General features: G+C 45.5%; 1 protein-coding gene across 1 annotated transcript in view; it reads right to left on the reverse strand.

Moving 5' to 3' along the window:
• The window catches only part of Aldh7a1 (aldehyde dehydrogenase 7 family member A1), a 42,698-nt gene extending 15,788 nt beyond the window's left edge, over nt 1-26,910 (reverse strand). The window contains exons 1-9 of the mRNA XM_028888314.2: nt 26,660-26,910; nt 25,432-25,485; nt 23,064-23,129; nt 13,126-13,206; nt 12,407-12,530; nt 10,660-10,792; nt 9,374-9,418; nt 5,290-5,367; nt 2,677-2,774 (exon numbers count right to left, since the gene is read on the reverse strand). Coding sequence (XP_028744147.1) covers nt 2,677-2,774; nt 5,290-5,367; nt 9,374-9,418; nt 10,660-10,792; nt 12,407-12,530; nt 13,126-13,206; nt 23,064-23,129; nt 25,432-25,485; nt 26,660-26,851 — 871 coding nt within the window. The 5' untranslated portion in view covers nt 26,852-26,910. The remainder of the gene's footprint in view (nt 1-2,676; nt 2,775-5,289; nt 5,368-9,373; nt 9,419-10,659; nt 10,793-12,406; nt 12,531-13,125; nt 13,207-23,063; nt 23,130-25,431; nt 25,486-26,659) is intronic.
• Nucleotides 26,911-27,474: the final 564 nt, after the last annotated feature.

Genomic DNA, 27,474 nt, shown 5'->3' on the forward strand with positions numbered 1-27,474 from the left:
TTCCTTTAAATGATTAATTTTTTTGTTCTTTGGTTTTTTTTTTTTTTTTTTTTATACAGAATATATTAAAAAAAAAAAAAAAGAAAATGTTTCCTTTAAAGAAATTTATTTGAAGCAGCAAGGGCATGATACAGGGGAGTACATGGTCACCCCCATGGCTCTGAAACAGTTAAGCATCCAGTGGAGATTAAGTATGATATGGCTGCTATTGGCAAAGCCTCTGAGCACTACAGCAGCTCCAGCTTCTGGGGCAAGAACTGACTTAAGCAGGGCTCACTGCCGACACACGGCACTATGCTAGGTGCTAAGGAGGAAACAGAAGATTCCTCTGTACAGAAGATGGCAGTCTCCCCTTCCTGACTGCTTGTGATACCTGGCCAATGGGGAAGGCCCATGTCTTCTGCTTATGCCCATCAACTGCTTTCTAACTTCTCTCCTTACCGCCAACCCCCAACCCCTTCCAAACAAAAGTGCCTGTCACTTAAGATGGCCAAACGCACTCAAGAGACTGCAATCCTATCACGCTGCTACTTAAGCAAGAACAACTGCTACTGCTTTGTGTAGGAGATGGGGAGGTGGTAAACTCTGCTCCTGAGACCAGAGACACAATGAAGCTGAGCGTCTTTTCCAATTTATTGCACATATGAGGGGTTTATTCCTATCTACTGCCCATTTTCCAGTTAGTCCTTCTCTTTATTTTGTGTATATGAGAGGGTGAGATGGACAGACAGACATACAGACAGACAGAGCAAGCACACACAAGAGCACAGGTATCACAGCATGCATATGAATGTCAGAAGATAACTTTTGGAAGTCGGCTCTTTCCTTCCACCTTGTTTCTGAGGCAGTTTCTCCCTTTCTTTCCACCACTAGGCTCTGTGTGTGAGCTTCCAGGGGATTCTCCTGGCTCTCGCATCTCACAATGGGAGTACTGGGACTACAGAAGCAAGCAGCTGAGTCCAGCCCTTTTACAGGGGTTCCAGGAATTAAACTCAGTGATCAAGGCTGCGCAGCAAATGCTTTTATTCACTAGCCATCTCGCAGCCACGCCATTTTTTTTTTTTTTTTTTTTTTTTTTTTTTTTTTTTTTTTTTTTTTTTTCCAGCCCTCCATTCCCCCACAGCCCATTTTTTAATTGCATTATTTGTAGTTGTGAATGCAGCTCAGTGATAGAGCACTTATCTCATATGGATAAGGTCCTGGAACTAACCCAGCATTACAGAAGAAAAATGTATAGCATTTGTCTTTAGATTGTTGATCTTTAAGAGTTTTCTATTATTTTATCAATCACCTTTAATTTTTTTTTTTTTTTTTTTTTTTTTTTTTTTTTTTTTTTTTTTTTTTTTTTTTTTTTTTTTTTTTTTTTTTTTTTTTTTTTTTTTTTTTTCATCATTACACTTTTATAATCTCTAGTATTAGATTTTTTTTTTTTTTTTTTTTTTTTTTTTTATTTCAGGAGGCAGGGCAGGCACATGAGTTCAAGGCCAGTGTGGTCTACATAGCGAGTTCCAGGCCAGAAATCCTGTCCTAAAAAATTTCCTATATTCTAGACACATGCTCCTTATCGGAGAAATGACTTGTAAATGTTCTGTGCCTTCTGTGGGCCGCTCTTCCCGCTTTCTTTCTCTGGTATACGGTGAAGCACAGAAAGTTCCTGATGAAGTCTAATTTAACTATTGTCACTCCTACTATTTGTGTCTTGGGTGTCATTTAAGAAACCACTGCCCAGCCCAGGGTCACAAAGACTGATTTCCTAGGTTTCCATAAATTTAGTCTTGGCTCTTACATTTAGGTCTTTGATACATTTTTAGTTAAGTTTGGGGTTTAGAGTAAGGTGAGGACAAATTTCATACTAATTCATGTGGCTATGTAGTTATCCAAGCACTACCTGTCAAGAGAGACCATTCTTGCCCACTGAACATGTCTGGCAACCATGCCAAGAGGAAAAAACACCCATTAGCAATACATGTAGGGGCTCTTGGTTCTATCCCATCGATCTATGACGTCATGCGATAATTCTGTAGTTAGCTGTAAAATCAGTTCTCCATCGTTGATCTTTTAAAATTATTTCAGATATTCAGGGCTCTTTGCATTGCCACAAGAATACAGGCAATCAACCTGTTGCTTGCTACAAACAGAGAGCCGATGTTGACAGCAGGTCCACTGAGCTGCAGATCACTTGGGAAGAACTGGTATCTTAACAAGCCTAGACACTGTGGAAAGTGAAAGTGGGCGTCTTTCTGTTGATTCAGGTCTTCATGTCTTTCGTCAAGTACTTTGCACAAAAAGACTAGCACGACTTTTGGGTTTTGTGTCAGTCTTTTATTTTTTTGATGTCACCATAAGTGGAATTGTTTCCTAAATTTCATTTTCAATTTTCATTCGTTGTTACTATACAGAAATATAATTTTCTAAAGCTAAATCTTGCATTATTTATTTTGTTGAATTTTTTGTTTTGCTTGTTGTTTGTTAGTTTTTTGGGTTTTTGGAGACAGGGTCACAATATAGTCCTGGCTAACCTGGAACTCATTACCTAGACCAGGCTGGCCTTGAGTTCAGAGGTCCACCTGCCTCTGCCCCTCCAGTGCTGGAATTAAAGGAGTGCATCACCAGGACCAGCAAAAACTTTAAATATCATAAACTGATTCAAATCGTCATCACAGAGCCCACACTTACCAAACCTCTCCTGCACCATTAGGGCCACCTGCTTCCCCACCTGAGTGCTCCCCGTGAAGGACAGCAGGTTCACACGTGTGTCCTTGGCCATTGCTGTGCTGCAGGGAACAGAGAAGGTCACCCAAGCAGAAACACCTAGAAATGACAGCACCCAACAGCACCAGCAAGAAGCATGCTATGGGCCGGTGGCAAGACAGTCAAGGTTACAAGGAAGTCTCTCCCACGGGCATGAGGTAATGAAAGAAACTTTTCACAAGTAGCAGCACAGGGAAAACAAGGCGACCTGCTCTGTGAGCTATGACAGCCCTCTAGGGAACCTCCTTAGTTCATGAAGAAAGTTCTTCCTGTACTGAGAAGGAGCAGAGACAACACGTTCCTAGCACATCTTTAATGAGCACCAGCTGCTTCTGGGCTCCTCCTCTGCAATACAATTCCTTTAAGAAGAGCCAGGGCTGGGGCTGGAGAGCTGGCTCAGTGGTTAAAAGACCAGCTGCTCTTCCAGAAGATCCAGGGTCAATTCCCAGAACCCATATGCTGGCTCACAACCATCGGTAACTCTAGTTCTGGAGGACCCAACACTCTTCTGGTTTCTACAGACACCAGGCATGCATGTGGTACACGTGTAGGCAAAACACCCACACAAATAAAACTAAATAAATCTCTTATTTAGAAGAAAAGAACAACCGGAGCTATAGCACAAGCATGTAATCCCAGCTACTTGGGAGCCTGAGTTAGGAAGAGCACACATTGAAGGCCTGCCTATGCCTTCATGAGTTCAAAGCCATCCTGGACCACTCTCTCAAAATACAAATCCTCATGATTAACATGGCAGATCTCTCCGGGACCCAGGTAACAGGTATTGCTCTTAGGGTTGGGGATGTAGCTGAATGCTTCATAGCATTCAAGAGGCACCACACAAACTGGATGTGGTGATCTATATCTACAATCCCAGCATCTGAGAGGTGGAAGGCAGGAGGATCAAACGCTCAAGTCATCTACAGCTACCCTGAGTTTTCCACTATCGGTCCCTCCCTTGAACCCCCTTTTTCCCCCAAGTTAAAACTCCCCCCACAAATAAACAATTTTTAAAAAATTAAAATCTGTTCTAGGGTTTCCGGATGTTTCTCAGGAACGTAGCTCAAACACTGCTGACTGAACTTCTTTGTCCAGTTGTTGATGCTCCCACTCAGTGTGAGCAACGCAGGGCAGCCCTGCTTCGGCTGGCACTCTGGACAGCTGGAGCTAATTACTCAGGTAAAACTCCCCAGGTTCAACCCACAAGCATGAGTGCCTGCATGTCAGGTGGCCATGCTTAGCAAGGTCCTATGTAGACTACTGAGTTATGCCAAGGCCAACAGAAGGACAGGAAGTCCAGAGTGCAAGGACCGAGTAGGCCAAAGAATACAACACTCGTGTTTCAGTGACATTTAAAAACACTTCACTGGGTACTATGATGGTTGGGGGGAGGGGGAGGGAATAGGGAGGCTGAAGGATAGGTTTTCTATTATTCTCATCTATATGAACAAAGAAGTAAGAGCCTAACATCTAGACCAGCATGGTAATAGACCTGACTCCTAGGGAACCTCCCTGGTCAAAGACTAAGCTGGTAAAAAATTGACCCCAGCTCTCCTGGTGATTTGGAGCAGTAGTAGCCAATTCCAGATTCAAGAGGCTGTGACCTTATGCTAAGTAAAAGAGGAGCCATAAGAGAGCATTACAAAAGAGCTCACATTCTGATTCCATTCATACAAAATGGCACCAAAGTTCACAGAGACAAAAAGTATGTCAGTGACTGTCAGAAACTCGGGGAAGACAGTGGGGAATGGGTGTGGAAACACCCCGGAACAACATAGCAATGGCTGCCCAACACTGAATATTCTAAAAGCTGCTCAGCAGGGGCTGAGGGCACAGCTCGATGGGAGAACCCTTGCCTGGGCTCTACACAGAGTGCCTGGGCTCCCACTCCAAGACCAAAAAAAACTAACAGAGACCCAAGCGGTACGGTTTCAAAGGGAGGGTTTTATGGCATATGAATCTCGTGGCAGTTAAAACAAAACTCAAAAGCCCTGTTTTTCTGGATAGGGTCTCAAACTTGCCATGTAGCTGCAGATGACCTTGAACCCCTGATCTTCCTGCCTCCACCTCCAGAGTTCTGAGATTACAGGCCCGTGTCACCATACCCGGAATTTCCAGTGCTAGCCACTGAACCCAGAGGTTCATGGATGCTAGACGAACACCCTACCCTCTGGGCTCCACCCCCAGCCTCCTCTTATGGTCAGCCAAGGGAATGAATGACTCTACGCTAAGTCCTCAGGCTCGGAGTGCGATGTCGCAGTTTCGCTTGATAGGTCCCTGGATAAATCAGGTATCAGGAAATTATTATCTGTCCAAAATATAAACACTGAAACTCCGTAGGTGGAGAACTAAGAAACAAGTACTTCTCAGGAAGGCTGCTCACTGACAAGCGCATAGCAGGTCTACAGTAGGAATGCCCACAGAAGGCAGCCTCGCCTCTTTAGCCACACTGGGTTTTGTTATTATGGTAGAAGAGTCCCAGCAATCAACCCAGGGTCCTTCAACAGAAGGATGCTTGCTCTTCATCCCTTCACCTACCCAATATCTGCTCCACCACAAGTCAGGGAACAAATGGCACCAGGCAGCTGATTGTCCTCCAAAACCTTGGCGACGATCCTAGGAAGGAAACAGCAGACACTGCTCAGCCAACCATTTCACTCAGAACAGTTTAGAAACGAGGGAGAGAAATCCCTCTCATGTGATCTCCCTTTTCAACTCCCCCCCCCCACTCCCCACCCCGACTCTTCAAACACTCAGACCTGGGTTTTCCTCACAGAGGATAGGTAAGATTTGCAAATGCAAGAAGTGTGAGTTTACAATACAGTGTTAAAGGAAAAAATATACAGAACGTGAGTAGGAGATGGGAAGCATTGCGTGGGAGGTTAAAAACACATTTTCATCAACTATGAAGACACATCGGAGTCAATATGGCGGATTGGAGGCTGGGGCGGAGTCAGTATGGAAGGACATGGATGAAGTCTTCTTTTGTCCCTAAGCACACATCCATAAAAGCAACAGTAAGGGAATTACAAAGGAATAAGGTGCAGGAAGATGAAGGAAATTAAAGAGATTCCAGAAGCAAATAAGACATCTGAACATCACCCCACCACCCCCGCACCTGCTCACAAACAGAAACAGGAAAGGGAAGCAGGGGACGTTTGGCCTGGCTCAGAGTATCTGCCTAGCATGCATGAAGCCCTGGACTCAATCTCCAGTCCTGCATAAACCAGGTATGCTAGTGCATGCCTGAAATTCCAGCTCTTGGGAGGTGGAGACAGAAGGATCAGAACTTCATGGAAGATCAAGGCTAGCCTGAACTACAGGGACCCTGCTCTCCCACATCCCCTCCCCCTAAAGAGAGAAGCAGAACAGGATGAAAGGAGAGCCAGGCATGGTGGTACATGTCTGCCATCCCAGCACTTGGGAGGTGGAAGCAGAATGGAGAGTTCAAGGTCAGAGTCAGCTGCGTAATGAATGTAGGGCAGTCTGACTACATGAGAACCAGCTCAAAAAGCAAAATTAAAACAAAAAAGGGATGGAATGTGGAAGGAAGAAGTCTCCCAAGACTAGAAGTTTCCATGGAGGTACGCTGGAGAACGGGGCCTGCCTTATGTAAGCCTGAAGTAGCGCAGGGCTTGCATCCGCTGGCTTCTGTCAGAAAACGGCAGTATCCTCTGATATGTTCTCCTTCAATTTAAGGGCTGCAGTTAAATGAGACCATGGTTACACAGTATCTAACTCTGGCTGTGAGTTGTGAAAATTGGCTGAACTAGCCAGGTGTGGTACACGCCTTTAATCCGTGCACTTGGGAAAGCAGAGGCAGGCAGATCTTTGAGGCCAGCCTGGTCTTCTGAGAGTTCCAGAACAGCCAGGGCTACACAGAGCAACTCTCCATTGAAAAAAAAAGAGAGAGAGAAGAGAGAAGAGAGAGAGAGACAGAGACAGAGAGAGACAGAGACAGAGAGACAGAGAGAGAGAGGGAGAGAGAGAGAGGGAGGGAGGGAGGGAGGAAGGAAGAAGAAGAAAGAAAGAAGGAAAGAAAGAAGGAAGGAAGGAAGGAAGGAAGGAAGGAAGGAAGGAAAGAAAGAAAGAAAGAAAGAAAGAAAGAAAGAAAGAAAGAAAGAAAGAAAGAAAGAAAGAAAGAAAGAAAGAAAGAAAGAAAGAAAGGGAGAGGGGAGGAAAGGAAGACAGACAGACAGACAGCTGAACTGACTCTGCATTTTCAGAAGGATGATTCTTCCTTCCCAGTTTCCAGTGGAGTGTTATGGTTCATGCCTGTAATCCCTAGTACTCAGGAAGCTGAGGCAGGAGGCTCACCATGAATGAGAAACCAGCCCAGGCTACAGAGTGAGATGCTATTTCAAAACCAATAATGTTGAGTTTTTAGAAGACAAACAGAGCAAAGGTCCTTTGCTATCAGTCCCAACTCGCAGCTCCTTTCCAATGAGGCCAGGACAACGATCTGTGGACTCTACCATGGGAATGGCATGCCTTCAGCCTAGAGCACGGCGGCCCCTGACTCCGATGGCATTTGAACGCTGTGCTTCTAGATTTGCTGGAGACAGGGACTCCGGGGGTATTAGGCTTTTCAACTCAGGGTGATAGCTAATCTTGACATCAACTTGATTGCATTGAGAAGAGCCTGAGAGATCAGAACGCACCTATGTGTAAAATGAGCTCCGACCAAACCATGGCTTACTATCCTGAGGGATTTGTGTGGTAAGGTATTGGGAGGTGATGCAAGGCAAGAAATGGAGCTAAGCGGAAGGAAGCAGGCCACTAGGGAAGGGGTCCGCAGGACCATCCAAACTCTTCAGAACTGTCTGAAGAAAAAGAAAAGGCTGAAACCGAAACTAGTGCCCAAACCAAGGCTACTTTACTCAGGAACAACCAGCAAGCCATTCTCTCACTGAAAACAGCTTCCATTTTAAAAGCTGCCTGAGGAGTCTCATCATTTTCATATTTCCATTTAACATTAATTTGAAAACCCTAAGAAGACATTATTCCTTTTAACTAAATACTAAGATATAATATCTTACCTCTTTTGGTTTTGTTTAATGTTTTGCAGTGGTAGAGATTTTTTTTTTATATAACTACTTTTTTGTTGATAAGTTTTTGTTTGAGATAGGATCTCACTATATAGTCCTGGTTGGCCTAGAACTTGCCATGTAGGCCAGGATGACCTCAAAGTCATAGAGATCTGCCTGCCTCTGCCTGCTGAGTGCTGGCATTAAAAGTGTACACCACCACATTCAGCCTTAATTACATTTTTATCTATTTGTTTTTTGTGTGTGTATTTATATGTCTGAAGTGTGTGCGCACATGTGTGCCATGGTATGCATGTGGATCAGAGGACAACTTATGGGAGTCTGTTCTTTCTACCATGTGGGTTCCAGGGACAGAGCCATATTGACAGCCAAGTGTGTGTGTGTGTGTGAGGGGTGTAATATGTATGTGGGAGTGTGGGGGTACCCACACCATGGTGTATATGTGGCGATCACAAGACACCCTTGTACAATAAGCTCTCTATCAAAACTTCTTAAATCAGAAAGAAGATTATGCAACCACTGGATTGCACGATCCATCCATTAACCATCAGGATTAAATAGGCCAGAAGAAGCCAATGAATCTAAATTCTAGATTCCTAAATTGATAGTATTGATTTTATGACCTCAGAAATGTAAAGGTCTCAAATATAAATAAATAAGGACTTACAATTTTTAACAAAAATGTAATTCCTTTTCAATAGTATTAAATGGTGTACTAATTGGTTCTGTCTGTTTTGTTATTGGTCTGTTCACTTGACTGATACATCTCAATGACAGAGCACCTGCCTAGCATATGTAAGACCCTAAATTAAATCCCCAGCACAGGGGGCAGAGGGCTTCTCAGCCATAAATGTGTGGATAGTTATCAAATACAGTTCCTAAAGTGCCAGGGACTGTATTCTTCTCACTGCAGAGGTTTTTATTTTTCAAGTGATAAAATGTTCAGAAGAGTTCAACATGCATGTCAATATCTGGCATCCTTCCAAAGAGGTAAATTAAATGACATGGCTCAGAAAAAGCCATATAAACTGTAAAATGATATAAAGTGTTACTACAACAAAAGAAGAAAGTTATCTGATCTCTATTCTGAAACAAACAGGACATTTCCTACCATTAAAAACCTAGCACCAGCCGGGCGTTGGTGGCGCATGCCTTTAATCCCAGCACTCGGGAGGCAAAGCCAGGAGGATCTCTGTGAGTTCAAGGCTAGCCTGGGCTACCAAGTGAGCTCCAGGAAAGGCGCAAAGCTACACAAAAAACCCTGTCTTGAAAAACCAAAAAAAAAAAAAAAAAAAGGAAAAAAAAAACCTAGCGCCTAGGGAGCTGGATGTGGTAGCCCAAGCCTTTAATCCCAGCACTCAGGAGGCAGAGGCAGGCAGATCTCTATGAGTTCAAGGCCAGCCTGGTCTACAGAGTGAGATCCAGGACAGCCAGGGCTGTTACAGAGAGAAATCCTGACTTACAAAACAAAACAACAACAAAAAAAAAAAAAAAAAAAAAAAAAAACCAGTGCCTGTCAATCACCTTTGCAAAATTACGTCATACCCAGGAAAAAGAAAGCCACACATACTTACTTTGTGACCGCTATACTAACGAGAGAAGTTGTTGGCGCTCCTTTCCTAGAGACATTTTTAAAAAGAGAGAGAGAGAGAAAATTAACTTGAGGAGAGGCAAATACCTTTCATTACAAAGAAATACAAAGTTTTGGAGAAAAGGTTCTGTCCAATTAGACGACAAACAACTCTAATAACTGAAATGGAAACCTATCCTTCAACTAAAGGGGGAAGACCCACCCCAAACATGGGGAGCGGCGTCCCATGACTGGGCTCCGGGACAGAATAAAAGGGAAAAGGGGAGAAAGCCAGAAGAACGCTAGCAATCTCCTTCCCCTGCTTCCTGACTGAATGGGTATGAGCAAGCTGGTCCCACACCATGCCGCCTCTGCATGATGGACTGTACTCCTCCCCCTTTAAGTCGTCTCTTATCAAGCAGTTGGTCACAATGAGAAATCTCAAACAGAAGGCACAGGTTCCTTCGGCAAGTGGTACCAAATCATGAAGCATTCAAACTACACTTTGTTTTATAGGAGAGACTGAGAATGTTCTATGGAAGGCATTACTTAACACTAATAAATCTGGCTGGGCACACTGCTGCACACCTGTAATCCCTGCACTGGGGGGCTAAGGCAGTAAGATTGCCTGGGTTACATAGTTAGATCTTGCCTCAAAAAAAAGAAAAATTAAATTTAAAAAAATCCTGGACAAGGTAGCCCATGTCTTTAATCCCAGCACTTAGAAGGTAGAGGCAATGCCGGCGGTGGTGGCGCACGCCTTTAATCCCAGCACTCGGGAGGCAGAGGCAGGCGGATCTCTGAGTTCGAGGCCAGCCTGGTCTCCAAAGCGAGTTCCAGGAAAGGCACAAAGCTACACAGAGAAACCCTGTCTCGAAAAACCAAAAAAAAAAAAAAAAAAAAAAGAAGGTAGAGGCAAGAGTTCAGAGTCTTCCTCTCAAAATAAATAAAAACTCAATCAATCAATCAATCCATCTGAACAGGGGGGGCAGTTCTACAGAAGACTGAACCATTAACCTTAGAGCCTCACTCTGGGTAGTATCAGAACCCAGGTATGCTCCTTCCACTTGGAGTAAGGGCAGCTGGGAGGGGAGAAGGACACTACTACATCTCAACATGTCACCGATGTGAAATACAAATTAAAAATGAAGACAATTAGCACGTGTGACAACTTAAAGCATTAGCTGAGAAAGTTTGGAAAACACTGGAATCCATCTAAAGCCCTTTGCGCAGTGCAGAGCAATAGCTACTGCTCTCCACAGGAACCACAGGGAGAAGGGCACAGCTTACCAAATGCAGACGTTCCCTGTGATCAGTGATATGGCATTGTTCCAACCAAACACAGCCACCGGGAAATTGAAGGCAGTGATGATTCCCACCAGGCCTAATGGGTTCCACTGCTCGATGAGAGCATGGCCAGGTCCTGAGGGGTATAAATATTCACTTAGTGAACACAAATTTATTAAGAACAAAATCCTAAACCCTTCCTCTTCAGGTCAGAAGTACAGGTACCAGACCAGAGAGAATTCCTGATGCTTCTGAGGATCACCTCATGTAGCCAAAGGGTATGAGCATATATATCACTTAATAGAAAACTGAACTGTTTATTACTATACTACTTCGTCAACTCTAATGGTGTTCATTATACCTCGTACCTCAGGAGCTGCAGAGGTAAGGGCATTATGAGTCCCATTTGGAAGACAGGGACATATCAGGTTCCCCCAAGAGATGTGAACACCAAGGGTAAGATATAAACAGGGCACAGAACCCATGACTCTCAGGTCTATGTTCTTTACGTCGTCTCTTGACCTCTCCGACTTCAAGACAAGGAATTTCGTGTTATAGGCTCATGTTGAATGGATTACAAAAACTTTCCATTCACTGTAAGGAAATTCAACATCCGAATAGAAATAATTATATTTTGGTAGACTGCTTGCCTAGCATATACAAAGTCCTGGGTTGCTCCCCAGCACAGCATAAACTGGGTGTGGTGGCTCATGCCTGTAATCCCAGAATTCAGGAGAGGGAGGCAGAAAGATCAGTTCTAAGTTTTCCTCAGCTACATGGTAAGTTCCAGCCCAGCCTGGAATACATGAGACATCGTATGAAAAAAAAATAAAATAAAATAAAATAAAAAACCAAAACTCATATTTTAATTGCAAACTTTAAAGCTAATCCTACAAAGGCTTATTTTAATCAATAGCTGGCTGAGCCAAGAAACGCTTGACAGACCTGGTTAAATTACATTCTACGACAGGATAGGACAGCGGCCCTTCTTGTCATCATTCACACTGGAAGCGGGCTGGGAACCTCCTAGTACAGCACCTCATACCGAGGCTATCCTGCAGCCTGGCACCCTCACCCCTGCTTTGCAAGGCTAGCCTTCTCTCCTGCTCTCCTCCTAGCACAGCACCTCATACCAAGGCTATCCTGCAGCCCGCACTCCTACTTTGCAAGGCTAGCCTTCTCTCCTCTTCTCCCTGCTTTGCCCTACTGCCATCAACCCCTGGCGTGAAGGCGTCTACAGTCTGGACAGATGCTGCAGCTACTGAGGCTAAAGTCCAGACTCCTCACAACAGGGATGCTTGCACTGCATCCTCCGGCTGTGCCGAAGCAAGGCGGTCCCCACATGGACCGGGTTCCTCCACCCTCGACTTTACACAAGCCTCTCCCCCACCTGAAGCATTCTACCCCCACTTCCATCTCCTCAAAGCCTTAGGGCATCTTCCCCGAAGAGGTCTTTTCGACAGCACGCCCCAGCTGGGGGAGAAGTCCCCTACATGAGTATGGCCCAATCCTCTTCTTGTTCTATTATGGCTACCAGTTCCCTGACACACAGCTGGTGTGTGTGGTCTGTGCATACACACATGTGGAGGTCAGAGGTCAACAAAAATCAGTTCTCTCCCTCCCTCGACTCTGTGGTCCTGGGAATGGAACTGAAGTTGTCAGGCATCCTGCCAAGCCATCTCGCTGGGCCGCAGCAGAATTTTGGAGCTCTGTACCGCAGCACCACTTAGTTAACCGACGCCAGGCTTACTTTCAGAAGGTAAGACAGGTCCCCCGATCATCCTCGACAAGCCGGCAGCGTAATCGCAAATGTCCACGTACTCTTGAACTTCTCCTATTCCTTCCACTAAGATTTTTCCCATCTCCAAAGACACCTAAAAATATAAAAATCCAAGCAGAATTTCTCCAGGAGAATCTGTATCTTTTTTTTTTTTTTTTTTTTTTTTTTTTTTTTTTTTTTTTTTTGTTTTTCGAAGGTTTTCTGTGTAGCTTTGCGCTTTCTGGATCTCGCTTTGAGACAGGCTGGCCTCGAACTCACAGAGATCTCTGCTATCTATTAAACGCACATGGCTGAGAATCTGTATCTTAAACATTACGCTAAGGACCAAACAAAACATTATTTTATGTAGGTGATAAACTAAGAGAGTCTGTTCTTTTCTGATGATTTTTTTTTCACTTTCCTCTCTTTCTTCTAAAAAAAAATAGATTTCAAAATTTGTTTTTCTTAAAAATCACAATCTTAAGACACAAGTACAATGTTAATCCTTTTAAATCTGATTAAGTCTAGTGGGGAAAGGAAGCACACAGAACTCCAGCAGTTAGGAGTCTGAGGCAGAGGGATCACTTGAGCCAAGGCTAGACAACACAGCACAAACCTCAGTTTCAAACAAAACGAAATGTACATATGAAAACTCCTGACAGCCTATTCTCTACTCAAGAGATCACGAATAGACTTCAAAACTACCTTACCAGCTTTCCCAGTACTCGGATCTTTCTCCGCAAGGCATCGCCAATCTTTCTCACTATTTCTCCTCGCTTTGGGGCAGGAATCTAAGAAAAGAGTGGAATCTGGGTGTCAAAGTCTAAGTCCGTGTCTACCCCACTGTCAGACGCGCACCACAGAAGAACGAAGTGCAGCTATATCAGAAGAGGCTTTTTTGGTCACATCGGCACTGTGACAGGGCTCATCATCCTTGGAGCTAATCTCTTTGGGGAGGCACAGATGCAAAGACCTCACCAACTGCTGATGATCTAAAGACAAATACTGAGGAGAGAAAACGGCAAGACTAGATGCAGGGGGAATCTAAGCTCAGACTCATGCTGAATCCTGAAGGATGGAAAGAGTTGGCCATGAAACACAGAAAAAATCATGGAGAATAATGGGCTGGTTGGGAAGGCCATTGCCTCTGTAGCTAGAGGTGTTAAAGAGAAGGAATCCCAACTGGGCATGGTGGTGCAAGCCTTTGATCCCAGTACTACAGAGGCAGTATTATTCTCTATCCAGCAAACAGGATTTCTCTCTCTCTCTCTCTCTCTCTCTCTCTCTCTCTCTCTCTCTCTCTCTCCCTCTCTCTCTCCCTCTCCCTCTCCCTCTTGTTCTCGCTCTCTCCCTCTCTTTGGGGGTGGGACAGCACAGGTTGATCCCTGTGAGTTCAAGGTCAGCCTGGTATACAGAGCAAGTTCCAGGCCTGCCAAGGTTACTGAGACTCTGAGCCCCTGATGCCCTGTTCCCAGACAGACAGAGAGACAGAAAGAGAGGGGAGGGGGAAATCTCACCCCAGGGCAATGTGAAAACTTCTATGTTCTTAAGGCCCAGGATAAAGTGCTTTGCTGTATCTTTCAACATCACTGTTTGCTGTACAGAAGATGAACTGAAGGGAGATCAACTTAAAACAGAGTAGCCTGGAGAGACAGTTCCGAGTGGGGTGGCTGCCTAGCATTCGCAAGCCCTTGGTTCCACCCTCAGCACTACAAACACTGGGCGTGATGGTGGACGACTGTCACCCCAGCACTTGGGAAACTGAAGTTCAAGGTCTCCCTTAGCTCCATAGTCCGTTCTAGGCCATCCTGGACTACATGAAGCACGGCCTTTAAAAAAACAATCTAGAGTAACCTCAACAAAAGAGCTCGGAAGCTTGGTCCTAACACTGCAAGTGTGTGTGTCCATCTATGTTGGAAGTAGAACTGACAGGACTCACTAACAGAATAGAAGCAGGAAATAAGGAAAATGAACAAGCTAAGGATGGCTCTCATTCAGGTCTCTACTTTGAAAGGCTAGTATGGCTGGCTGGTCATGGGGGCGCACTCCTATGGGCGCCATGGGCCTGGCCGACTGTGAGTGGCTGCAGCTTGCTTGCTGACTCTTCAAGTGTTCCTATTCAGATTCTGCGTGTCTTTCACTTAGATCATAGAGTTTTTGTTCTAATCTGCTTGTGGTGTAAACAACTTAGATGCAAGAATGCAGAACATGGGTCTGAATGTAGACATTAGTAGCAATTCTGCCTCGGTTCTCCATTTGTGCTGTAGCCTGTATTAGGTTTCTTCCTCTTTCAATAACGGCATTCGACATCCATCGTAGGATGACGCTGTCTTTGTTCTATTTTTTTCGAGTTCGTCGAATGTGACGGTATTGTATGCGGCATTACGTACATCTTTAATCCAGAGAAGCAGAGGCAGGTAGATCTCTGAGCCTGAGGCCAGCCTCGTCTATACCGTGAGTTCCAGGACAGCCAGGACTACACAGAGAAACCCTGTCACGAGAAACGCAAAGTGGGGGTGGGGGGGTAGGTATGGGGCTGTTGAGGTGGCTCAGCAGGTCAGGGCACCGGTTGCCAAGCCTGAGATCAATCCACTTGGTAGGAGAGAACCTACTACTAAAGGTGGCCCTCTGACCTCCACATGCATGCTATGGTACAATCACGCACACACACAAATTAATTAATTAATTAATTAAAAAATAAACAAGCCAGGCGGTGGTGGCAGATGCCTTTAATCCCAGCACTCGGGAGGCAGAGGCAGGTGGATCTCTGTGAGTTCGATGCCAGCCTGGTCTACAGAGTAAGCTCTAGGACAGCCAGGGTTAAGTAACAGACAACTGAGGAAAAGGGCAGGGTTTGGGGAGAAAGCATAGGCTGAGCAATGCTAACTCTGAGCTGTGACTCACAAATAGTGATGCAAATCCCCAATAGTGACCACAACACTCTTTAGCTATTCCTCTACCTCCCTTTCAAAGACAGCTAAAAGGAACTTCATGTGCCTGTAATCTCAGTAATCAGGAACTGGAGGCAGGGAGATCGGGAATTCAAGGCCACCCTCTGCTATGGACTGAGTTCCATATTAAGCTGAAGGCCAACCTGGGCTGCTACATGAGACCCTGTCTTGAAAAAGAAAACACAGAGAGGGAGAGGAGGGAGAGGAAGGGAGAGGGAGGGAGGGAGGGAGAGAGGGAGGGAGAGAGCCTCCTGCAGATCATAGGCCGGGAGTCCCACTTCCCACGCCCCTCATAACATCCCTCACACCCCATCTTTCAGAGCCCCACACTGAGCTGCAAGCTCTTTTTCCCCAGGACATCCCCACATCTCAGAACGGCTTTTGTGGAGGGCAACGTGGCAACGCATCATGTTGGAAACACTCTTACTCTTGGAGCAGGCAGTTCCACATCTAGCAACTGAACTTACGTGTGTTGAAACAGCTAAAACACAGTCACTGTACACTTTTTCTAACAGAGAGATCCATCAGAATGTGATGCACTAATTACTCAACGGCGGTAAGAGGGACAGTCTCTAAAATGATGAGAAAAGGCGGGAAGAGCTTCAACAGGATAGCAGAGAAGTAAGTACAAGACAGTATGCCTGCGGTAAGTGATGCTTTGCTGCAGCCTGGAGGCTACACCAAGATGTCTGCAGTGGCAAGCTCTTAGGATCACAGCTGCTATTCACTCACTGTTTTTAGAATTTATATGTATGGATGGTTTTGGGGGTTTTTTTGTTTTTGGTTTTGGTTTTAGTTTTTGTTTTGGTTTTTCGATACAGGGCTTCTCTGTATAGTTTTGCGCCTTTCCTGGAACTCACTTTGTAGAACAGGCTGGCCTCAAACTCACAGAGATCCACCTGCCTCTACCTCCCGAGTGCTGGGATTAAAGGCATGCACCACCACTGCCCGGCTTGTATGGATGTTTTAACTGCATATACATCTGTACACCACATGTGTGCCTGGTGCACTCAAAAGCCAGAAGAGGGTGTCTGATCTTTACAGATGGTGATGAGTCACGGCGTAGAACAGCCAGGACTGTTAACCACTGAGCCATCCCTCCACTCTTGTTCACGGCATTTTGTACAACTGCAAGGTTTACTTTTCTAAAACATTTTCTGATTTTATTTTTAGGTGTATGTCTGCGTGTGTGCATACTCACGGCATGTGGGAGCCAGAAGAGGGCATCAGATCCCTTGCAGCTGGAGTTACAGGCCTTTCTGAGCTGCCTGACGTGGGTGCTGGGAACCAATTCTAGGCTGCTGCATGAGCAGCAGGCACCCAACCACTGAGCCGCCGTCTCTCCGCCCCTAAGATATTGCTTCATTTAGGTGGGGGAGGGGTGCAGAGGACCACCTGCAAACCTGCAGTAGTAGTTGGTTCTCCTTCCACCACGCGGGTCTCAGGGACAGATCTTGGCTTGTCAAGCTTGGCAGGAACTGCCTCTACCCACTGTGCTACCTTACCAGGCCAAGCTCGTCGTCTTTAGGATACATGCGCCCGTGACGTTCACTGAATTAGCACAGATCCCATCCTTGGCATGGCCCAGCTCGTGGCCCAGGTGTCATCCTGTTTCTACTGAACTGAGCTGACAGGGTTATAAACGTAGCCAAGCTGAGGAACATCAGCTGCAAGCAAGTATGCATGGCCTCTACCTCCCCTGTGTTACTCAGTTTTTTAAATAATTATGATTTACTTTATGTGTCGTTGGTGTGTGTGCCTCAGTGTGTGCGTGTGCACCACATACATGTGCAGGAGCCCACAGAGGTCAGCACAGGGCACCTGATCTCTTGGAACTGGACTTCCAGGCAGTTGTGAGCTGCCATGTGGGTGTTGGGAACCAAATCCGGGTCCTCTGCAAGAGCAGTAAATGCTCTTAACCAGTGAGTCATCTCTCCAGTCCCATGAGGTACACATCTAATTTACTGCAATCGGTCTTTCAGTTACTATAAAACTGCCTAGGGACATCACTGTAAACAAGGCAGCTACAATTCTTGCCCAGTCGAGGCTAACCCAGTGACGGAGACAAGAAGCAGGTGACTACTGAAGAGGAGCAGGCTGTGCAGCTGGAGCAGCTGGGACATGGCAGTGTTAGTTTGCTAAGGGAGGAAAGTCTTTGAAAGGGTAAGGCAAAGACTTAAAGCATGCCTGTCTTCAGCAGGGTAAAGAGGCGGAGAAATCCGAGTAAGGAGCAAGGCATATGCAAAGGCCAAAAGGTAGGGAGAATATGGTCATTTTGAAGAGCAAAATAGCTCAGACAGGTGAGAGAAGAAAAGAAGGCACCACATGGCCAAGGCCAAAGATCCTACAAGCAGCAAGGACCACAAGGAGGTTTTAAACAGGAAGGGAAAAATCAAAATCCACTTTGGCATATCGCTCTAGCTCCAGGTGTAGAAAGTGACTGGAGGAAAGGATTCGGGAAGACCATGGGGCCAGGCAAGAGCTAGCACAAATTAGTCCTATACTACCATATATAAAATAATACAGAGTGCTGTGGTCTGCACAAAGATACTACCGTATATAATATAATACAGTGCTGTGGTCTGCACAAAGAAGTACTATACTACCGTATATAATATAATACAGAGTGCTGTGGTCTGCACAAAGAAGTACTATACTACCGTATATAATATAATACAGAGTGCTGTGGTCTGCACAAAGAAGTACTATACTACATATATAATATAATACAGAGTGCTGTGGTTTGCAGTATATCCCATGGACAGATGCTAAGGTCATATGCCAGTGGTTGCAGGGAGGGCCTTAGGGACAGATGGAGTCCTAAGGAAAGAACCCTTCCCTATGGCTTCGTTAGTGGCTTTGTCAGAAGAAGAGTGACCTGAAGTAGGACATCCAGCCTGTCTTGGGATTCTATTATATACTCTTCACAAAGACTGTCATCAGATGTGGCCCCTCAGCTCTGGATTATTCGCTTCCAAAGATGTCCCAGTGGCCCTCAGCTCTGATCGACAACAACTAATGTCGGCAGAAATTGCCCTGTCTGTAGTATTTAGCTACAGTAAACAAAACCAGACTAAGACATAGCCATGTGTTTTAAGATGCTCAAGACTTGACAGTTGGCAACTGACTGATCACAGATTCTTGATCAGCCGTGGGGTTTTCACAACCAGACTCTATGTCAGATCATGCTAATGAACAACATCACTTAACTCGACACCTTCAGTCTCTCTTCCCAGATCATCCTTAGGAACAATACAGACTGAGAACACAAAGATTAGGGGTCGACGAGGACAGTAAGAAAGGAATAAGGAGCAGGACGATAGGACGATAGCCTCCTTTCTATCTCCTTTTTGAATGGACCAGTGCGAGAAGAGGCTATCAATCGAATACAGTGGCTGGGATCACAGCTCAGTTGGTAGAATGCTTGCCTAGCATAAATAAAACCAGGGGTTCGAGACCCAGCACTGCACAAAGCCAGACATGTGGCAAAACACTCAGGAGATGGAGGCAGAGAGATCAGGAGTTCAAGGTAATTGTCCCTGTTACACAGCAAATTAGAGGTCAGTCTGGCACACATGAGCCTCCGCCTGGCCCAGTGAGTAAACGCTACAGCGGCCAACCCTAAACACCTGAGTTCAATCCCCAGAGCCCCCGTGGTAAAAGGAGAGAAGTGACCTCCCCATGTGGACTAGGGCACATATGCACCCACCCACATATGCACACATGTAATTTTAGAAGTTGAGGGACCCAAGAGATGGCTCAGTGGTTAAGTGAGCTCTTGTAGAGGATCAGGGTTCTATCCTACCATCCACGTGGTACCTGAACACTGACTGTCACTGCTTCAAGAGCACCAGGCATGCCACAGTACATACACACATATAAAATGAAATAAGTAAATCTTTTTTTTTTTCATTGAGAAAACAAAAACTGTCAGGACCTTGTTCCACAGTTCACATCAGAAGTCCTCACCCCTGTATATTCCCATGTAGTCTCATCTAAAATTGACATAAGACAGCATGTAGAAGGAACTACACAGACTGAGGGAACAGAGGTGCCGATCTTCAGTTCCAGATGTTCGGACGCTCAGACAGGAGAATCCCTTGAGGCCAGAATTTCAGTCCAGCCTTGTACAACACAGGGAGACCTGCTTATAAAGAAACACCCAAATGGGAATACTGGCACATAATGTGGGCACACTCACTATGGTATCTGGTATTTATTTCTCTTTGTAATTAGGAGAAACGATCCATTTCTGTCCTCAAGGGACAGAAGTCTCTGGCTCTATCTCATCAGCAACAGAGGGGAAACTGAGGATACACAAGGGATTTAGAGGAGCAAGACAAGGAGAGCCGTAGGTAGAGCTCATTCACTGAGGAGAAGCAATGAGTTTCAGTCCCAGAGCCAGGTTCTCTGTAGTATCTGTAATTAGGAGAAAGAAACCTGTTCTCAGGGAAGGCCAGGAGATGAACTCCAAGAACACCAGCACTCGGGAAGGCAGAGGCATCAGGAGCTCACGGCCAGCCTTGCCTATCTCAAGTTTGAGACCACCCTAAGCTACATTAAACCCTCTCCCTCAAAATAAATATATAAATAAGTAGAGCAGCCTTTGTAAATTACTTTTCCTTTGAATTTATACTTTGTTTTTATTTTCTTTTAAGAAAAATGTTCCCTTTGAAACTTAACCTGAATGAAATGAAACAATGTTCTGTTGCAATGTAGACAAATCAAAGAAGACCAGAGAGAGCCGAGAAGCTCAGTGGGAAGATTGAGGGAGGCTATAGACCATGACAGCCCAATCCCCTGTTCTTGTCAAGGCCCAGGCATCCCATCTCTAAGTCACTGCCACACTGACCCCAGCCCAAGAGGACTGTTAGGAAAAGCTGTCTCCACACTAAACTTTGAACTCAATTGCTTAACTCGGATTCCAACAAACAGATCCCCCACTGGTCCAATTTGCTCTTGTCCAAGAGTGACTTGCCCGACTTATCCAGCAACTCCATCTCAACTCAAAAAATGCACACACTGCTGAAGGAAATGTTGAGCATACTCTGGCACTGTGGGGCAAGACACTGAAGAGACAAATGAGATCCTAAATTCAAACACGGCAACAAAAACAATAAAGCACAACATTTCAGAAAGATTATCACGGCAGCAACCACTGCAGCAGGGAGACAGACTTAACAGTCAGCGAAGGAGGGTATGAGATGGCTCAGCAGGTAAAGGTGCTTGCTGCTCAAGCCTGGTGACCTGAGTTCGATCCCCAGAACCCACATAAGAGGGAAGGAGGGAACCAACTCCACAATGCTGACCATTGACCTCCCTATGCACATTATGGCACACGCCACCACGACCACGACCACGACCACCACCACCACCACCACCACCACCACCATAAATAAAAACTCTTTAAAATCAGTTTAGGAAAACAGACCCTGAAACCACACAAACCATTCGCAAACATGTCTGTATTTACTCTAGATAAACACACATGAGCATAAATGTTTCTCATTAAAAGACATGTGAATGAGTCCAGCATTTGGGGAGACTGAGGCAAGAAGAAATCCTCTGGCCAAATATAATGTGTCTCAAAAAAGGAGGGGGGGGAGAAAATGTAGGTCAGGGTTAGAGAGATGGCTCAGCAATTAAGAGCATTTGTTGCTCTTGCAGAGGACCCAGATTCAATTCCCAGGACCCAGGTGGCAGCTCACAGCCATCTGTAACTCCAGTTCTAGGGGATACAGTGCCCTCTTCTGACTTCTGAAGACACTAGGCACATGGTACACAGACATACATTCAAACAAAACCCTCAAATGTATTAAATAAATCTCTTTTGTAAATGTTTGGCCAGGTGTTGTGGGGCATGCCTTTAATCCCAGCACTCAGGAGACAGAGGCAGGAGAATCTCTGTGAGTTTGAGGCCAGCCTGGTCTACATAACAAGCTCTAAGACAACCAGGACAAACAGAGAGCTTCTGAAAACACAAAGTTTAATGTGGCTGGAGATATGGCTCAGTGGATAAGAGTACTTGCTCCAAAATCTTAGTGAACAGAGTTCTAATCCCAGCATGCATGTAACATTCCAGGAATCCCAGCAAATGCCAGTGACCTCAAGGCACCAAGGAGGGCAGAGACAGGAGGATTACTGGGATTTTCTTGCTGGCTTCCAATCTAGTGAAAAGCCTGTTTCAGAGGAACAAACAGACAGTGATGGAAGAAGACACCGATGCCCTCTTCTGGCCTCTCTACATGCATGTACAGGCACATAAGCACAACACACATATGACTAAACAAACATCATTTAAAAAATAAGTGGATCCATGAGATGGCTCAGTGAGTAAAGGATGCCCTTGGCAATGTGAGTTTGATTTCCAAGGCCCATGTGAAGTCAAAGAGAACTGATTCCACAAAGTTGTCCTCTGACCACCACACACACACACACACACACACACACACACACACACACTGTGACACATGCCAACACACATGCACCAGGTGCACACAGACACACAACAATAAACACCAGCTTTTTTAAAGTATGCATTACTTTGTTGTCATACAATGTGATCCTAAATGCATGCACATATCACATAATATGCATTAAAAAACACAGCTACAGAGTAGATTGAGAGCTGGGAGAGAAATGCCCAAAGGTAGCTCTGATAACCATCTGTACTGAAGAGGTTGGAGTTAGAAGACTAAATTTGATTTTCATACTGCCTCATGCTTCAAACAAACAAAACCCAAAAAACCAGGGAGCTGTTGAGATGGCTAAGGGGGTAAGGACACTTTCCACCAAGCCTAATGACACAAGTTCAGTCTCCAACACATGGCACTGTGGTGTACTGATGCTTGCCATGTGCCAGCTCTGCTATAGACACCTGCAAACAATGCATGGTTAAGTGACTTAATCCCCATGACAACTCCAGAAGACAAGCACCCCTGCTCTCCCCTCTGTGAAAACACTCTGATGGAGACAGAGTGATGCTGGGAAATCCAAGTCACTCCTCTCTTTGAGTCCCCACTCCATACCCACCTATAGTGGCAGATCAGTGAGGCCCAGGACAGCAGAATTCTCACTTTGACTTTTTTTTTTTTTTTTTTTTTTTTTTTTTTTTTTGCTTTTTTTTGTTTGTTTTGTTTTTCAAGACAGTCCTGGCTGTCCTCAAACTCATTTTGTAGACCAAGCTAGCCTCGAACTCACAGAGATCCACTTGCCTCTGCCTCCCAAGTATCGGGATTAAAGGTGTAAGCCACTTTGGCTCTTTTAACCCATGATGGATGGCGTTCGAAGATGAAGGAGGCAGATTCTGCCTCATGGCCCACTGGAACTCCTTAGCCCTGAGAAAATGGTGTAGCTGCTCTGGAGCCAGACATGCTGTGAAGACATCCTGTCCCTGGACAGTCTGGGAAGAGAAACAGGAGGAGCAGAGAACGAAGAGCTCCCCTTCTTTTGCTCAATTACAAGTTTTGGGGGAGAATATTCATGGCTCCAGTTTACATCATATCACAAAAGTTTTATCTATTTTAGTTACCCATTTTTGTGATCCCAAATGGGAAGGACCCTATATTAGGAATACCAGGGAGGAAATGAACACAGGCCCCAAGATGGCACATTTCAGCACTGTCTCGTGCTTAGCTTTCTTTCATCATGACAGCAGGTGACCTGCTCTGCAGCGGAGACCATAAACACATACTTACCTCTGCCCACATTTTCCAAGCTTCCTTGGCTTCCTTTATGGTTTCCTCGTAGTCTTCCATGCTGGCCTAAGAATTGGAGGAAGAGAAACGGAATGAAAGAGCAAAGGTGAGAATTTCCAGAAGGAGACTGTGTCTGCAGATCCTGATTAGCACTGCAGAGAGCCTTTAGTCCCAGCACTCGGGAGCCAGAGCAGGAATATTTCTGTGAGTTTGAGGCCATATTGGTCTACAGAGTGAGTTCCAGGACAACCAGGGCTACAAAGAGAAACCCTGTCTCAAAAAAAAAAAAAAAAAAAAAAAACAACTGCAGAGAAGTTGGAATGCTGCAGATCCAGAACCTAATTACCTTACCATGAGCTAATTTCAGCCCCCTGAAATTTCTTGCCCACCTCACCACCTTGGTGTCTGTCAGAATATCCTGTGGCTAACAGATAAAATCTCTTGGAATCTATCATTTCAGCAAACCACTAGACCCAAAAGTGAAGAATGTCATCAGATAACAGGCAGAATACCCCATCTTGCTGTAACCGCTGATCTGAGGTGCCACCAATGTATTTTTATATTGCCTTAACGTATGACTTTCATTTTCCTACAACTATAAAACCCTAAGAAACAGCTTCCCTGAGGGAACAACCTGGAGTAACCTAGCTGTGCTTCCCAGGGCATGGTGGTTTTTCAATTTTAGCTCCAGAAAAAGCATATCTCCTATTCCTTTTGAGCTAAAAGCTGTGGTTTTTGCATTAACCACAGGATATTTCAACAGTCTACAATCCTAAAGACTGTTTATCAGGCTGGACTTATAGCTGGGGGGTGGGGGGGAACGCAAGCTCTTGACTAGAATGGTTGAAGCCCTGGGTTCATTTCCCAGCATCATGGGGAGGGACGGGTAGATAGAAACATTAAAATAAACTAAAGCATAAATAGAAACATCAGCTAGTAGAGTCTTCATCCAGTAACTGATGGAAGCAGATGCAGAGATCCACAGCCAAGCAAGCACCAGGCTGAGCTCCAGGAGTCCAGTGGAAGAGAGGGAAGAGGGATTCTATGAGCAAGGGGGGTTCAAGATCATGATGGGGAAACCTACAGAGACAACTGAACTAAGCTCATAGGAACTCACAAACTTTAGATCAACAGCTGTGGAACCTGCATGGAATCAGACTAGATCCTCTGCATACGGGAGACAGTTATGTAGCTTGGTCTGTTTAAGGGGCCCCTGGCAGTGTGATCAGGATCTATCCCTGGTGCATGAGCTGGCTTTCTGGATCCCATTACCTAGGGTGGGACACCTTGCTCAACCTTGATGCGGGGGGGAGGGGCTTGGTCCTGCCTTAACTGAATGTACCAGGCTTTGCTAACTCCCCATGGGAGCCTTTACTTACCCTTTTGGAGGCTAAGGGGAACAGGAGGAGGGATGAGAGGGGGATCTGTGGTTGGTATGTAAAATGAATAATTTCTTTTTTTTTTTTTTTTTTTTTTGGTTTTTCAATCAAGTCAGGTTTCATCTGTGATAGCACTTTGCGCCTTTCAAACTTCAATCTTTGGAGACCAGGCTGGCTCGAACTCAAGAGATCGCTGCTCTGTCTCCAGAGTGCTGGATTCAAGTGCCAGCACCACATGGCCCAGCTATAAAATGAATAATTTCTTAAATAAATTTTAAAAAAGAAAGAAACACCAGCTAGAATCTAATACAAAGGAAAAGATACCAGCTGTGCTTTAAAGCTTTGTTTTTCAAAGAGCACTAGCTGCTCTTCCAAAGGTTCTGAGTTCAATTCCCAGCAACCACATGATGGCTCACAACCATCTGTAATGAGATCTGGCGCCCTCTTCTGTATACATAATAAATAAATAAATCTTAAAAAAAAAAAAAAAAAAAAAAAAAAAAAAAAAGAAAAAAAAAGTTCAGTCTTGGGCTCCAACCCAGATTTGAAAAAAATCAGAATTTTCATTCTAAAAAAAAATAATAATAATAACCAACAACAACAAAAAGCCAACTCTGGAGTGACTTGAAAGCAATACCCAAGAGGGAGACTAGGAATGTAGTTCAACTTGCCTAGCATGCATGAAGCTGTGGGTTCAAACCCCAGCAAAAACCCTGGTATGGTGCTGCCATGCCTATGGGTCAGTCCAAAGTCAGCTATGCAGCAAGCTCTAGGCTAGCCTAGGCTACGTATCCTGTATCCAAACAACTACAAAAAGACCCTCTGCCTAATCCTCTCTCTGACTTAACTAACTTTTCTAGCTAATACCACAGAGCCAGAGTGAGCAGTCTTCCCAAACAGACTCGCCATGACAAGAGAAGTGCATGATTCTGTCCATCTGTAACCTTTGCCTCTGAAGATCGCTAGCACAGTTCCCTGTGACAGCTTACCTGTCGGATTCTTGCTATTGGCTCATTGTTAGCAGGACAATAGGTCGTAATCACCTTGAAACAAACAAGCAAAAAAAGATGACAATCGTACATAGCAATTATAACCATTCCTAAATTGAGGAGATACCAAATCGAAAAATAAAAGCAAAACAGGAGCCTTTAGGCTAAGTTCTGTTAGGACTAACCCACTCTTCAGAGCAATCTTGGGTTTCTCACCTATGCATGAGAAACTTTCTGTAAAGATCCATACACTGGTCATCTAAATACTAGGTTCAAAGGCACACAACACACTCACTCACACAACCCTTATTGTAACCAGATATTCAACTGACAGTTTAACTTCCTGTTTTTACCACCTTACTCTGCCCACCCTCTGGTCTGGAAACAGAATGCCCAAGTCCAGATAAACTACAAAAGAGCCCGTGTTGATGAGATTGGAGAGGTCTCCAAATAGAAAGCCAAAACTAAAGTGCGGCTAAAAGGCTAGATTTTATCAGACATTAATGACTGATGCCACAAAAAAAGCAGGCCGAGGGCTCAGGTCGGTGGCAGAGCGCTTGCCTCGGGTGCACACTGCCCTGGGTTCAAGTCCCAGAACCAAAAAGTTTTTTGTTTTTGTTTTTGTTTTTTTAAAGAGACAACAGGGCGAAGCTCCCAAATTCATAACAATAAAAATCACCTGGCTCTCCTACGGTCAAGAGTCGCCTTTAAAAGAAGTTGCGTTTTCTGTAACAAAGCAGGTTCTGATACAGTTGAATGATATGTTTCTGAAAAAGTTTCCTTTCTTTCCCTTAAACGTATGAGACACTCACCTAAGTTTGGGGCAACTAAACCTTACCTGTCCACTTTGTTCTAGAAAGGGTTTTATTTCAGTGGTAAGTTTGGGCAATAAATACTGAAAATCAAGTCTTCAAGGGGAGAAAGTTCACAAGATTTTAGCCAGGGCGAGCTTGTGACAGATCCCAAGCAAAACTGCCATACGGTTTTAAACACTGGGGTGTAGCCTTCCTGGCGGCTCCAAACCTCCTCCATCGATTCTTCTCAGTGCTAACATCTAAAGTTCGCTTACTCTTATCTTTCATCGTTAGAAAACTTCTACTGTATCAATTTAAAACTTCCCATCCTGTCTATTACTCCCGAGGTTCCAGTCGGGAGGTGGGAATGGGGGCGCCCGCCTCGCGGCCTCCCAGGCAAACCTTGGCTGCAACTTCCCGGGGCGCTCGCATACCTCTCCCCCGCCGCGCCAGTTTCCATTATACACGCCGTCGTTTTCCTCGCGGAGCCCCAGCTCTTGCAGCCAAGCATACTGGGGATGCTGGATCAGCAGAGTGGACATGAGGGCCGTGGGCCTGCACGGAGGGCGGGAGAGCCTGCTGGTCTTCACGCTCTTCTCGCAGAGAGTGCGAGCCAGACGCAACATCCCGAGCTCAGAACGCCAGAAGCCCCTGCCGCGGGGGAGTCCCGGAAATGCAGCCCCGCCCCCCGCGCGGCCGAGTCCCCGGGGCAGGCCCCGCCCCCTGCCCAGTCCATTGAAGACCGGCCCCCCCACCCCCTTCCGCGAATGCTCATTGGGCAGACCCTCCCCCGGGAGCCCATTGGGCAGCTTCGCCCCACCCCCCCCCCGCCGGCACGCCCCCTGCCCGTCCCCCCCATCCGCTCCCCCGGGGTCTCCCTGACCGACCTTACCCTCTGGACAGTGAGATGGCCTTAGGGTCTGGGGGCGGGGTGGGGCGGGGCGGGGCGGTGCACCGAGCCACCCGCGGGTTCTGAAGTCCAGAGGTTTTAGAGCAGGGCTTGCAGACAATATGCTCTTAGGCCGCAGTGTCCAGGGTGTTCTGGGCATGCTCCTTCCGTGGGTCTGGGCTGGGACCTGAAAAACCTCAGCATAGTTTCTAATCGGCTCTCAAGAAGCGGTGACGTCGTCACTGGTCTCTGTTGTAGCCCTGGGAGTTTTTTCAGTGGGTGGAGGTGTGAAGAAGGTTATTTTCACTGCTTTGGTAAATTACAAATGTTTCCTAATAAATGAGAAGTATTACATGATTG

Source organism: Peromyscus leucopus, chromosome 19, assembly GCF_004664715.2.
Source record: "Peromyscus leucopus breed LL Stock chromosome 19, UCI_PerLeu_2.1, whole genome shotgun sequence".
Taxonomy (NCBI): Eukaryota; Metazoa; Chordata; class Mammalia; order Rodentia; family Cricetidae; genus Peromyscus; species Peromyscus leucopus.